Source organism: Phycodurus eques, chromosome 15 (genome assembly GCF_024500275.1).
Source record: "Phycodurus eques isolate BA_2022a chromosome 15, UOR_Pequ_1.1, whole genome shotgun sequence".
In the NCBI taxonomy this organism is placed as follows: Eukaryota; Metazoa; Chordata; class Actinopteri; order Syngnathiformes; family Syngnathidae; genus Phycodurus; species Phycodurus eques.
The window spans coordinates 1,324,818-1,339,827 of NC_084539.1; the positions used below are offsets into that span (position 1 = coordinate 1,324,818).

The window sequence follows — 15,010 nt, forward strand, 5'->3', positions numbered from 1 at the left end:
CATGCATCCCTATATAAAGCAACATTTGGGGGTAGCAGTATGCCCCCGCATGCTGTCCAGCTCACAACTGCGCGACCTAGCCGCTCGAGGCTTCGCTATTTATAAAAAGACCAACATAAAGCTGTCGGATCACAATATTTCAGGTTTGAACTACCAAAATAATGACGCGCGCCAAAACACTGAACATTTGCTGGAAAAAAGTGACTCCTGGTCCGGTTCGCTTGAACGCGACAAGCCCAAAAGTCATGTAGCCGCCTTCTCAACTCCTCAAGGGGTCGGTAACAAAGAATTGGGTACTGCTGCACATGCTATCCTGGAGATCATCCGCAGCTTGGCGAATAATGTGAAGCAAGGCCCACAACAGCCTGAGCCCCTTCCTGGAGGCCACGCCCCCGAGCTCGGCCAGGCCGCCGTGATGGTCTGTCCTGACTCCGACGTCTCTGTGCATTTGGCTGATTCTCCAATTGTGTCCCGTCCAACAGACCGTGGGCAAGCACATAACCGACCACTGCGATGACCAGGTAACATCCGTTAAAGACTTTCGGATTTTGTTTTTACATTTGACATTTCTTGTGCTTACACCTGTATGAAAGTTAATTGACAGAACAGTTTAAGTCCTAATGATGCCAACAGTTTGCAGTTTGATCCTGGAACAAATTTCTATTACTTCCAATGGAAATAATCATTTCAAAATCATCAGTGTCCCGCAATGGATTTCACCTTAGAGGTTCCAATGTAGAACATTTTTACATGTAAAGTGTGTTGAATCTGATGAAGTTCTGAAGTATATTAAATCTGTCCAAGATAGAATTCTGCGAAATACTTTACCTCTGTGTATTGCGGGCATAACATGGACACTTCCTGTCACACAGTAGGCCATAGTTTCCTTTGGGACATAGTCGGACATCACACGTCTCGCCTGTGAAGCCTGGCTCACACAAGCAGTTTCCGTAGCTGTGGTAGCATTTGCTGTTGTTCTTACAGCGACATCTCTTTGAACAGCCAGCACCATAAGTACCGACTGGACATTCATCCTGACACCTGTCCACAGATATGCACAAGGTCACACAATTCAAAAGATGGATGTGATCATTCCATAAACGAAATAAGCTATACTGTTTATCGGATGATGTTACTGTATTAAATCAAACAGATATGTTTTGTAATATACGAGGGACAGTCAAAAGTTAGTGAGCCCAATTTAATTTAACTTACTAGTAACTGAATTTTTTTTCTGACATTTTCACAGTTTGTAGTTTAAATAATTAAATAATTGTATTGGCAGAACTGAGAAACTTAAAATATAATAATTGTTTTATGAATAGTTATGAATAGAATCGGTGACAAAGGGCAGCCTTGGTGGAGTCCAACCCTCACCGGAAACGAGTCCGACCGACTGCCTGATATGCCGATCAAACTCTGACTCCGGTCGTACAGGGACCGAACAGCCCATATCAGGGGATTCGGTACGCCATACTCCCGAAGCACCCCCCACAGGACTCCCCGAGGGACACTGTTGAACGCCTTCTCCAAGTCCACAAAACACATGTTTTGTGGACTTGGGCGAACTCCCATGCACCCTCGAGGACCCTGCCGAGGCTGTAGAGCTGGTCCACTATTCCACGGTCAAGACAGAAAACACACTGATCCTGCTGGATCGGACATTCGACTTCCCGACGGACCCTCCTCTGCAGCACTCCTGAATAGACCTTACCAGGGAGGCTGAGAAGTTTGATGCCCCTGTAGTTAAAAAGGGGGACCACCACCCCAGTCTGCCAATCCAGAGGCACTGTCCCCGATGTCCACGCATTGTTGCAGAGGCTAGAACAACTAGAACAGCCCCATAACATCCAGAGCCTTTAGGGACTCCGGGCGAATCCAATCCACCACCTTTGTAACCACCTCGGTGACCTCAACCCCAGACATAGGAAAGCCCGCCTCAGAGAACCCAGACTCTGCTCCCTCATGGGAAGGCATGTTGGTGGAATTGCGGCGGTCTTCGAAGTATTCCCCACACCGGCTCACAACGTCCTGAGTCGAGGTCATTAGCGCCCCATCCCCACTATACACAGTGTTGATGGTGCACTGCTTCCCCCTCCTGAGGCGCCGGATGGTGGACCAGAATTTCCTTGAAGCCGCCCGGAAGTCGTTCTCCATGGCCTCACTGAACTCCTCACATTCCCGAGTTTTTGCTTCAGCAACCACCAAAGCTGCATTCCGCTTGGCCAGCCGGTACCCATCAGCTGCCTCAGGAGTCCCACAGGCCAAAAAGGCCTGATAGGACTCCTTCTTCAGCTTGACGGCATCCCCACCGTTGGTGTGCACCAACGGGTTCGGGGATTGCCACCACGACAGACACCGACCACCTTACGGCCACAGCTCCGGTCGGCCGCCTCAGCAATGGTGGCGCGGAACATGGTCCACTCGGACTCGATGTCACCCGCCTCCCCCGGAACATGACCAAAGTTCTGGCGGAGGTGGGAGTTGAAACTCCTTCTGACAGGGGATTCTGCCAGACGTTCCCAGCAGACCCTCACAATACGTTTGGGCCTGCCACGTCGGATCGGCATCTTCCCCCACCATCGGCGCCAACTCACCACCAGGTGGTGATCAGTTGGCAGCTCCGCCCCTCTCTTCACCGGCGTGTCCAAGACATGCGGCCGCAGGTCCGATGGCATGACCACAAAGTCGATCATCGAACTGCGACCTAGGGTGTCCTGGTGCCAAGTGCACATGTGGACACCCTTATTCTTGAACATGATGTTGGTTATGGACAATCCGTGACGAGCACAGAAGTCCAATAACAGAACACCACTCGGGTTCTGATCGGGGGGGCCGTTCCTCCCAATCAGGCCCTTCCAGGTCTCACTGTCATTGCCCACGTGAGCATTGAAGTCCCCCAGCAGAACGATGGAGTCCCCAGCGAGAGCGCTCTCCAGCACCCCCTCCAAGGACTCCAAAAAGGGTGGGTACTCTGAACTGCTGTTTGGTGCATAGGCACAAACAACAGTCAGGACCCGTCCCCCCCACCCGAAGGCGGATGGAGGCTACCCTCTTGTCCACCGGGGTGAACCCCAACGTACAGGCGCCGAGACAGGTGGCAATAAGTATACGCACAACTGCTCGCCGCCTCTCACCGTGGGCAACTACAGAGTGGAAGAGAGTCCAACCCCTCTCGAGAGGACTGGTACCAGAGCCCAAGCTGTGTGTGGAGGCGAGTCAGACTATATCTAGTCGAACTTCTCGACCTCACACACCAGCTCGGGCTCCTTCCTTGACAGAGAGGCGACATTCCACGTCCCTAGAGCCAGTTTCTGTAGCCGGGGATCGGATCGCCAAGAGGAGGCCCCCGGTGACCCGCGTCCGGGGATGGGAATCCTAGATCCATTAATAGTTTTCATCATAGAGGTCTTTTAGCCGTGCTTTGTCTGGTCCCTCACCTAGGACCTGTTTGCCATGGGTGACCTGTTTGCCATGGGTGACCCTACCAGGGAGTGTGTGTGGAGGCGGGTCAGACTATATCTAGTCGAACTTCTTGACCTCACACACCAGCTCGGGCTCCTTCCCTGCCAGAGAGGGGACAGTCCACGTCCCTAGATTGGATCGCCAAGGTCCCTGCCTTCGGCCGCCGCCCGGTTCACACTGCACCTGACCCCTATGGCCCTTCCCACAGGTGGTGAGCCCATGGGAAAGGGGACTCACGTTACCCTTTCAGGCTGTGCTCGCCTCTTGTTCCCTCTCCGCTCGCTCATGGGTGCTCGCCTCCGAGCCCCACCTCCAAGCCTGACTCCAGAGGTGGGCCCTGGTGACCCGGATCCGGGCAAGTGAAACCTACTTCAATTTATTTTGTTCATCATAGGGGTCTTTTAGCCATACTTTGTCTGGTCCCTCACCTGGGACCTGTTTGCCATGGGTGACCCTACCAGGGGCGTGAAGCCCCAGACAACTTAACTGCTCGGATCATCGGGACACGCAAACCCCTCCAACACGATAAGGTGACGGCTTCCAGGAGGGGATGTATTCTCATGTAACGGTAAAATGATTAGGCACATGGGAAATACATTAACAATCCATTTCTTGGTTGTCAAGATGGAGATCTAATTGATACAAAAAGTGTCTTTTTAGATTTTAGTAATTTGTGCAATCCAAGATTTGTGTTACCTTAAATTTAATCATTCTATGCTGTTGCTGTATTCTAATTGGTTCATAATTAAATTCAAAAATGTTCATCAGTATGTGTGTGTGTTTGGGGCTGGCGCCAAAGGGGGGGGGGGAGGTCTCTCACAGGGTGCCATTCAAGGTAGGACCGCCAATGTTTGCAACTTTAAGTTCCCTCCAAAAGAGTGCTGTGATATCTGGAATGTGTATGCATGGGAGCTCGTTTTTTTCCCCAAAACTACCACAACCTAACATGGTGGAATGCGATAATGGGGACACACAATAAATGATGAAAAAAAATTTAAAAAATAAAAAAACACTGTTTCCACTGATACATACGTACAACCCCAATTCCAATGAAGTTGGGACGTTGTGTTAAACATAAATAAAAACAGAATACAATGTTTTGCAAATCATGTTCAACCTATATGTAATTGAATACACTACAAAGACAAGATACTTAATGTTCAAACTGATAAACTTGATTGTTTTTCGCAAATAATCGTTAACTTAGAATTTTATGGCTGCAACACGTTCCAAAAAAGCTGGGACAGGTGGCAAAAAAGACTGAGAAAGTTGAGGAATGCTCATCAAACACCTGTTTGGAACATCCCACACGTGAACAGGCTCATTGGGAACAGGTGGATTTCATCATCTACGGTCCATAATATCATCAAAAGGTTCAGAGAATCTGGAGAAATCACTGCATGTAAGCGGCGAGGCCGCAAACCAACATTGAATGCCCGTGACCTTCGATCCCTCAGGGGGCACTGCATCAAAAACCAACATCAATGTGGAAAGGGTATCACCACATGGGCTCAGGAACACTTCAGAAAACCAATGTCAGTAAATACAATTCGGCCCTACATCCGTCAGTGCAACTTGAAACTACTATGCGAACAAAAGCCATTTATCAACAACACCCAGAAACGCCGCCGGCTTCTCTGGGCCCGAGCTCATCTAAGATGGACTGACGCAAAGTGGAAAAGTGTTCTGTGGTCCGACGAGTCCACATTTCAAATTGTTTTTGGAAATTGTGGACGTCGTGTCCTCCGGTTTGTAGTGTATTCAATTAAATATAAGTTGAACTTGATTTGCAAACCATTGTATCCTGTTTTTATTTATATTTAACACAACGTCCCAACTTCATTGTAATTGGGGTTGTATATCTCGAGACAATTAAATCTAACCACTAGTGAAGGTGCCTTTCCATTGTATTTATTTGCTTTAAAATTGCAACTACGACCTGAAAAATGGACGCGACTTCCTCTAGTGACTTCCGCATGCCGAGACATCGGTTCATGTTTGAGCCACCAGAGTATAATCCAATTCTGTGCCAGAAGACACTGATCTATCTGAGAATCAACCACGTTCATCCAGTGTGCAGCAGAATATATATTTTTTTCCCACCAATTGATGACTCCCCAATGTGTATTAGTCGAGCATAACCTAATGTTACCTATATAAAGGTGGGCTATCAATAAACATTGCAAACCTATTTGTCACTTTATCAGATAGTTTTGTCACTCTAGTTGTTCTTATTAGTTCTTATACACTGGGGGAGGGAGAATTCATGCCGGTTGCCCACTTATGTCACCGGGCAACATTTTTAGCCAAGCCCCAACATATCAGGAACACGGAAATGGTAAAAGACCAGTAATGCTATGGGCTCTATTGTCGTCTATTGTCATCTTCGATGGGGTGCCAATGCCGGTGGATCCTGATTTTCACACTTTTGCCAATTTGGCAGACCGGTCTACTCCAAGCTGGGCATTTCCACGAAGTACAGGGAGTGTTCTTAGAGATGCGCCTGGCGGAGAGACAATTTGCTGGCTAAAAGTCGATGTGAAACATATGCCTACTGCCGGGCACAGGCAGACAGATACCGACCTCCTTGGAACTTGATCCATGGAAGTCGCCAACGGTTATCACCAGCTCATTCTGTTTAATAATAATAATACCCGCTTACATTGTGTGTTGCCACACCACGGCCAGAGAAGTGACAATTCTCCACTCACGCAGAGATCACTGCAATTACGGCATTGTCCTCTTCCACATTTCAAGCGAATGAGAGGAGCTGCTTGCCTGTGATTTAGCTTGGTCTGTTTTGTTTTTTTTCCCCCAGTTGTCTTGGATGGGCGGACCCCCGGTCCGTACCTGGTCAACATCGCAATTAGCTTTGCTTTATGTAGAGTACATACACCAGACTATTATCTACTCACCACCGTTGCCTCGTGTTTGTTCCTATTCATGCTTAGTGTAGTTCTCTGGTTCTTTGTTCTCGGTCGATAGGAAGTAGTTTTTGGTTTCTCTGTCTTTTTGTTGGATCATCTTTTGTAGTTTAGCTTGTTTTGTTTGCCTGTCTCTCTAATCTTGTGCAGATTAGATCGAGTTCTTTGTTTGTTGCTTTTGTCTTGTTTTCTGTTTTACCAGTTGCGCTTCTTTTGTTACCGATCTAGTTTTGCTTATATACACCCAAATCTTTTTTATTATTAATTTGTTGCGCTTTTATATATTTTCTTTTGAGAGTAGTTTGTCATTTGTTGTACTTATTTTTTCAGTGTCTGTTTCCTGTTGTGCTACCGCCATCCACTTTGTGGATTATTTATTTATTTTTATTAGCGTAGTTGTTTTTGTTTCTTCGTCGTTATTGTTGTTAACCATTTGGTGCGGTCTTGATTTAACACAAGTCTTGTTTTATCGCTTAATCTTGGTTGTGTGCTCTGGGGTCCTGCTTTTGATTTTTACGAGCCGTAACACCACTTTGATTGGCAGCGACTGAAGTCAGCTGTAAACACTGCTACAGTGGCGCAGCCCGCCCACCCTCAGATCCGCCAGCTTTGCCTCGTCTACAAAATTACCAACACCGGTCTAACCCGCCTCTGGCGCACAGCTGCGCCGCCTGCTGCACAGGATTTATGGCGTTCACGAAAATAGTGCGTAATGCATTTCGAAACAAATTATGTGAATTTACTTTACCGGAACTTAAAGTAAAATATTAAGTCTTTTCACGGGGGGACGGAAAAGGCCCCAATAGCCAGGAATTACCCATCAATTACACGCACACGCGCGGGCACACAGATACATACACAAGATCCTTAACTCGAGCAAAGCTCATTGACAAGATCCTCAAATGTAACACGATGCACAGTCACTGGCTAATCAGCCAATAACTATTTGTTCCGTATTTCCGAGGGGCCCTCACGAGGCTGTTCATGGTTTCCAGAAGGGTAGGGTGCGGCATTTGCTGCTTATTTCCAAGCAGCGTTATACCGTGACATTTGGCTTCACTCAAACCCTTATTTACTCTTAATGGGCACATGGGATGGCTATTCCTGTCTTGCTTAAGTATATGGTGCATGCCCTCTGATATTGCTAATTATATGGACTTAAAAGTTGTGGTTCATGGCTCAGATTTGTCCAAGAAAACACTAACTAGGCTTGTGGGTTTTGTTTTCTATCTGTTATAGTCCAGACAAAGTGAATGGGATTAGGAGGGGGTTATTTCGTTTGAATTTGCTCCATTTTTCACAAGCTTTACAGTTTGCTCATTTCAGACAGGAGTCACTAAAGAGGACAACTGCATCAAACATTCATGCTCATGTTATTCACTGGCATATTCTAAAATGATAAATGTATATTGTTGAAATAATGTGAAGCTTTCATTGTATTTGACTATATGGCGGAGTATTCCAAAAATTCAGATTCTTACTTAAGTTTCATTATGACTGTGACTAGCACCCAGAAGATTCAAACCCAAGTCAATTTCATGTCTAATATTTGACACATACTGTTAGAAGGTGGATTGAACAGAATAACATTCCTTGAAATGTTTTTCAATAAATGTCACAATCATAGCAAAGCGCTTTCATTGAAAAAACATTTTGCTTCCTGCTGAAATGAAAGGTGTCATCTCTTACCGTTCTCCCGTGTATCCAGGGCTGCAGAGACACTGTCCAGTGGATGAACTACATAAGGCATTGTTGTGACATTGGCATTCTTGGGAACAGTTTGGGCCAAATGTCCCCTCTGGACATGGCTGTCCACATACTGTACCCTATAAAATACAACAATACATTCATACAGTAAATAAGTAGATATACCAACCCCAATGACACATTGGCCAGAACTCAATAAGTAAGAATAGCTCCCCCCCTTTTCATTTTCTTCTTAAAATTCTTGCTTTCATCCTACTATAATATTAACTTTCTCTTGCTGCCCATTTACATTTGCAATGCCCACCTATGGTCTGTGGGTCGTGACCGAAAGAACAAGAAACCGGGTACAAGCGGCCGAAATGAGTTTCCTCCGCAGGGTGTCCGGGCTCTCCCTGAGAGATAGGGTGAGAAGCTCTGTCATCCGGGAGGACCCAGAGTAGAGCCGCTGCTCCTCGACATCGAAAGGAGCCAGATGAGGTGGCTGGGGCATCTGATTCGGATGCCTCCCTGGTGAGGTGTTCCGGGCACGTCCCACCGGGAGGAGACCCCAGGGACGATCCAGGACACGTTGAAGAGACTACGTCTTTCAGCTGGCCTGGGAACGCCTCGGGATCCCACCGGAAGAGCTGGATGAAGTGGCTGGGGTGAGGGAAGTCTGGGCATCCCTGCTAAAGCTACTGCCCCCGCGACCCGACCTCAGATAAGTGATAGAAAATGGACGGATGGGTGGATGGACACGTCACCATTTTCCTCACGAAATATATTTCCAAAGGTGCTTATTGACATGAAATGTTCACCAGATGTTGGGAACAACCCAAGTAATCCATACATACAAAGGAAGTAGAACAAATAAGCTCAGAAATTAAGTTGTGTGTAATAGTGTGAAATGACCGAGGGAAAAAGTATTGAACACATGAAGAAAGGAAGGTGCGAAAAGGCATGGAAAGCCAAGACAACACCTAAAGACGATCAATAATGAAACAGCAATCCAGCCCCTTGTCAGTGCAAATGAATAGCAGCTGTTTCAGTCCTAATTGATGGTCAAAAAGGTCTCATAGCCAATGTGTGAGTGAAGACACATCTTATGATGAATAAGAGCAAAGAGCTTTCTCAATACCATCGCTAATTAATTGTAGCAAAAAATAACGTAAGTGGAAAGCCAATCATACCACAATAAATTTGCCTCGATCGGGTCCTCCTCAGAAGATTTCTGACAGAGGAGTGCAAAGAATAATCAGAAGAGCTGTCCAAGAGCCAAGGACCACCTGTGGAGAGTTTCAAAAAGACCTGGAATTAGCAGGTACTGATGTCACAAGGAAAACAGTGAGTAATGCACGCCGCCGCCATGGCCTGTATGCACGCTCACCACGCAAGACCCCATTGTTGAAAAACAAAGCATGTCAAAGCTTGTTTAAAGTTTGCTGAACAACATTTGGACAAGCCAGTTAAATACTGGGAGAATATAGTCTGGTTGGATGAGAGCAAAATTTAACTGTTTGGATGCCATAATGCACACCACGTTTGGAGGCGAAATGGCACTGCACAACACCCTAAACACACTATACCAACAGTGAAGTTCGGAGGTGGGAACATGACGGTGTGGGGCTGCTTTTCAGCAAATAGTACTGGTAAACTTCACACTATTGAAGGACGAGACATTCCTCACAAAAATCTGCTGCCATCTACGAAGATGACAATGAAACGAGGGTGGAGATTTCATTAGGATAATGATCCGAAACATACAGCCAAGGAATCTCTCAATTGGTTTCAAAGAAAAAAAATAAAGCTTCTAGAATGGCCCAGCCATTCACCTGACTTGAATCCAATCGAAGATCAATGGAAAGAACTGAAATTCAACATCCATAAAAGAACCCACTGAACTTTCAAGATTTGAAGACTGCTTGTGTGGAGGAATGGGCCAAAATCACACCAGCGCAATGCATGCGAATAGTTTCTCCATACAGGAGGCGTCTTGAAGCTGTCATTGCAAACAAAGACTCTTGTAGAAAGTATTAAATAAATAACAGTTGGCGTGTTCAATACTTTCCCCCTGTGTCATTTCACATTATTACACAAAACTTAAGCTTTCCAAGCTTATTTTTTTGTACTTTGTTTGTATGTATAGATTGCTTGGGTTGTTCCCAACAGCTGGTGAAAATCAATAGCAGTTTTGGAAATATATTTAGTGGGAAAAATGGTGACGCGTTAAATGCTTATTTCGGCCGCCTTGTGTGTGTGTGTGTGTGTGTGTGTGTAATATTTGTGTTTCCTCTTGAGTTGTCTTCATTTTAGTTTAGTTTGTCTGGTCTTAGCTCAAAAACACGCAGCCATGAACCTACTGTTCTAATTAATGCCTTATGTTTTTTTTATACTTACACGAACTGCTAAGTTTCATCTGGAATGTATTTAGATTTGAGTTTTGTGAAAAATACATTTTCAAATCATATATGACCGTGCACTTCTATCCCCGTCCATCCAATGTTTACGTTCGTATAATGTACCTCCAAAACGCTATTATTGCTGCAGCAATAATCATGCTATGCTTACAATAACAAAACTGCGCATTGAGAAATTGTCTTCTCACACATTTTACAGTATTTACTGTCGTATTAGTTTTTATTGATACCATTAGAAATTGGATACTGCCTACTAACCGTGATTTCTTTGCTTGAGTCCAAAAATTCAAGTTAAGTCTCTTAAAGGCATGGGAATCCTGAGTCCTTGGTCTTCTGACTGGACTCCCTAAAAAGACCATTAAACTGCTGCAGCTCGGGTTCTGACCAGAACGAGATGTCAGAGCATATTACTCCAATTTTAAAGTCTTTACACTGGCTTCCAGTCAGCTTTAGAGCAGATTTTAACGTCCTGCTACCGGTCTACAAATCACGAAGCCGCTTAGGTCCTGAATACATGAATGAAATGCTTATGGAATATAAACCCAGTAGGGCTCTGAGATGGACAGACTCAGAACTGTGAAGCAGATGTGATCACCTGTATTTATGTGGAGTGGACCTATTTTATGATTTCATTTTTGGGACTGATGAGGGATTTGTTGTAATGGGGAGTCGGAATTATTATTCTCTCTCCGTGTGATGCTATTTCACACCCGACTTTCAACTTGAGATAAATTCTCACTAATACACCACTAAATTGCTCCTGTTAAAATATACTTAAATATTTCGGCGGATCATCTCTTCGAGGGGCCAGCTCATGTGGCTTCCTGGTGGTGGACGCCGCCAACTGGGATGCGGCTTTGCGAAGCGGAGGTCCGCTGGCAGCCTATCCCAGCCCGTGGGTCAGCGTTTACCGGGAAGGAGGCCGGCTTGCAAAGCAAGGCGCCTCTCGGCCAATTGATTGGTTCCAGGACACAGCCTTTCGGTCACGTGTGCCAGTCAGCCAATCAGTGTATTTTTTTGTGACGTACTCACACGGGCACACGGGCTACGCGTCTAATCGGGTGCGTTTATACGCTTAATGAAGTGGAGCGCTGTCGCCTGGCTATAGCAGCCTGGCTAAGTGGCGTGCCTGCGTATAGCCGGCTCAAAACACAATTGGGCAAAATCTCCCACAAACACAATTCTAAAGATTTCAAACATTATTTCCAGAAGACTATAACACCATATTCTCTGCCACTTGACGAGTAACGACTACTTGTCCCAATACTTATGTCATACGCAGTGCAGTTCCGAGGAGGTGTCTCAATCACTTTTATTTGTATAACTATAACAACCCTAAAAGAGCATGTTATCCAATACAACATGAGTATCAACCAAAGAAACGATGTATTTTTTTTCTGGACAAAGAATATGTGAGGAATGTGTGTATACCATCCATCCTGCCGGACAAGCGCACTCTCCGGTCACGTGGTGACATATGCCGCCGTTCTGGCAGGGACACCGCTCTTCGCACTGCTGTCCGTGTTTACCTGGGGGACATGCATCCTCACAACTGAGGACCAACACAAGTTAAGACACTTTCTTCTCAGAGGATTCAAAGATAGAATCATTTAAAAAAAAAAAAAAAAGAAGAAGAATGATCAAGTTGTCCGAGCCGGGTGGGGGGGGGTATGATTCGGACCCAGATTCTTAGACTATGAGACGGACACGCTAACCAAATGCTCCAATGCTCAATAGACAACCTTCCCAAATTGATTTGTTCTGTTTGGCATTATTAAACCAACAAGGCATTGTGTGAAGATGCTGTTTTGAGAATCATCTTGTCACACTAACTTTAACTGAATTTTTCCACCCTCGCTAGGGTGAGAATAGTTTGTTCTAATGGCTTGAAAATTGCCAAAAGCCTGAAGACCTTAAAATATTACACCGCTGTTTTCAAAAGGCCTTCAGATAAGGGGATGATCATCAATAGACAGTACATTTTTTTTCGGTTATGCTGTGGGGGGTTTCAGTTAGTAGAACGCAGCTGCAGATCCTGGCTACGAAAATTGCACAGCTGTCGTGCTCTAACGGGATTATGAACGGTAACGCTGCATGAGGCTGCATGAAGTCATGGAAATTTGCGACTGCGACACGATTGCCTAATGGCAAACAGATCTGATGTGGCGAACATTTTCTACATTAGTAAAATAAACATTGGGTAACACCAAGAGTTGTCTTTCGCAGATTTATTCCACAAGTGAAAGAGAAGATGTTGGTGCAGCAGCTTGCATGGTGCCACACAGAAGGATGAGCAAAGGGGCACTGGGGGGCACTTATAGCAGACTTGTGATGGTAAAATACAGTGCCATGAAAACGTATTTGCGCCCTTCTCAAATTCTTTATTTTTTTATTTTTTATTTTTTTTCACATACTTGTCAATGTAAACATCCGACAAAGAAAGTCCAAGTAAACATGAAATGCAGTTTTTTTTTTTTTTTAAATTGTGCTTTTATTTATGAAGTTGAAAAAAAAATCAACTATTCAAAGCTACCTGGCCCAGTGTGAAAAAGTAATTGCCCCATAAACCAAATAACTGGTTGCGCCCTCAGGAGTAACAACTGAAATCAATCAATCAATTGTTTTAATTTAGCAACATTATAGTGCTTTCGAGCACGAACAGGCCTTTTTAATTTTTTTTTTTTTTTTAATGCCAGAGCATTTCAATCAGATTCAAGGCCAGATTTTGACGAGGCCATTTCAAAACATTCACATTGTTTTATTACGCTGAAGAGGACTCGTTGGTGTGTGTTGGATTGTTGCGGAAACCGAGTGGGCTTCGGCTGGACATCACAGACTGATGGCCAAACATTCACCTTTGGGATTTCCGGGTAAAGAGCAGAATTCATGATTCCATCAATCGCATTTTTTTGCAGGCCGGCCACACTTGGGTCGGTTCACAACTGTCCTATGTTTTCTCCATTTGAGGATAATAGGTTTCCCTGTGGTTCGGTGGAGTCCTGAAGCTTTACAAATAGCTTTCTAACCCTTTCCAGACTGATCGGTGTCACTTGTTATATTTATCATCAGTTCTTGAATTGCATTTTTGTTGCAGTTATGAGAGCTTTTGACCGTCTTCTTTTTGTCAGATAGGTTCTATTTATAATAAGTCCTTTTTCATTTTTTTTTTGAACAGGTCTGGAAGTAATCAGCATGGTCTCAGCTTTCCAAAAAAATGTGATCTGTCGTGATTTAACAAGGGGGCAATTACTTTTTCACACAGGGCCAGGTAGCTTTGAATATATATTTTTTTTTCTGTAAATAGGAATTTCAGAAGGGGCAAATACTTTTTCACAGCACTGTACGAATGTTTGCAGTAACTTGGAACACAATGTGCAAAATAACTTTGTGAATCGATCGCCAGCATTAGCCTGTCGGCTTCTAAATAATTTCCAGCACAAAGCTTACTCGGGTTTTACTGTTCTCTCCACGGAGTGGCATATTGCGTGCAATTAATAGCTGAAATGATCGCAGGGAACACGTAATATGAAGTAGCTCTTCACGACTGGGATGAGAGACAGAAAAACACATTTTCACACTCAGACTTACAAAGCTCCAGTGTATCCCGGTGAGCACTTGCATTCTCCAGTCACGTGGTGACAAGTAGCCCCATTTTGGCACTGGCATTTCTGCTGACATCCAGTACCGTAGGTGCCCACCTCACACACTTCTTCACAACGCCAACCTCTGTATCCAGGAGTGCAGATACAGGCCCCGGTGATGGGGTTACACAGAGCTTTGTTCTGGCATCGGCATCTGTTACTGCAGTGGGGACCCCAGAGGCCACTGTCACAAGCTGGAGGAAATAGCACAAAATTGTTTGGACTTGAATTAGACTGCTGCAAGACCTTTGATTTGTCCTTTTATTGTTAGCATCTTTCATTGCTTAAATGAATCAAAATCAATGGGGGGGACAACAACTAATCTCCTGTCAAAAAACAGATATCATCATTCTTTGGCATTTTAGAACCGGCAAATGTTTAATAGTTTTTGTGTAACCCTGCTTACTAACAAACATGATATTGGCAATCAGCAGAGCATGATAATGTTCTAGGTCCTCGAGTTGGTGCATATGTCCTTAACAAAAGGAATGACTAATACTCCACACAGCTAGTTTTTTTCACCATCTCCTGGATTTGGAGGTCATCTGGCCTCAGTATAAAGGGGACTCTAACGGCAAAATTGAAAATCAATTCTTTGATGAACAGTTTTATCCAGATCTATGTCCAAAGGTTCTTCAATTGGCCATATGCCACACTTTCTACAAAGGTCAATGTTTCGGATTTTTTTTGGGCCAATAAAAAGGGTTTAACACAAAACTATACCCCTTGTGTTTTTCCTGTTGGTGGTGGAGTTAGAAACTATGATGAAAACAAAGTATCTTTCAGTAATAAAGTGACAAAACATGAAGGTCTGAGCTCACCTTGCTTTTAAGGACAGTTAGTACTAGCGTTGGGCATCATTTGAATTTGAGCGATT

General features: G+C 44.7%; 1 protein-coding gene across 3 annotated transcripts in view; it reads right to left on the minus strand.

Annotated features, from left to right (window-relative positions):
• The window catches only part of megf10 (multiple EGF-like-domains 10), a 111,430-nt gene that overhangs the window by 34,310 nt on the left and 62,110 nt on the right, over window positions 1-15,010 (minus strand). For all 3 annotated transcript variants that reach the window (XM_061699537.1, XM_061699536.1, XM_061699538.1), the window contains exons 7-10: window positions 14,081-14,327; window positions 11,924-12,044; window positions 8,079-8,215; window positions 829-1,041 (exon numbers count right to left, since the gene is read on the minus strand). In XM_061699537.1, the coding sequence (XP_061555521.1) occupies window positions 829-1,041; window positions 8,079-8,215; window positions 11,924-12,044; window positions 14,081-14,327 (718 nt within the window). The remainder of the gene's footprint in view (window positions 1-828; window positions 1,042-8,078; window positions 8,216-11,923; window positions 12,045-14,080; window positions 14,328-15,010) is intronic.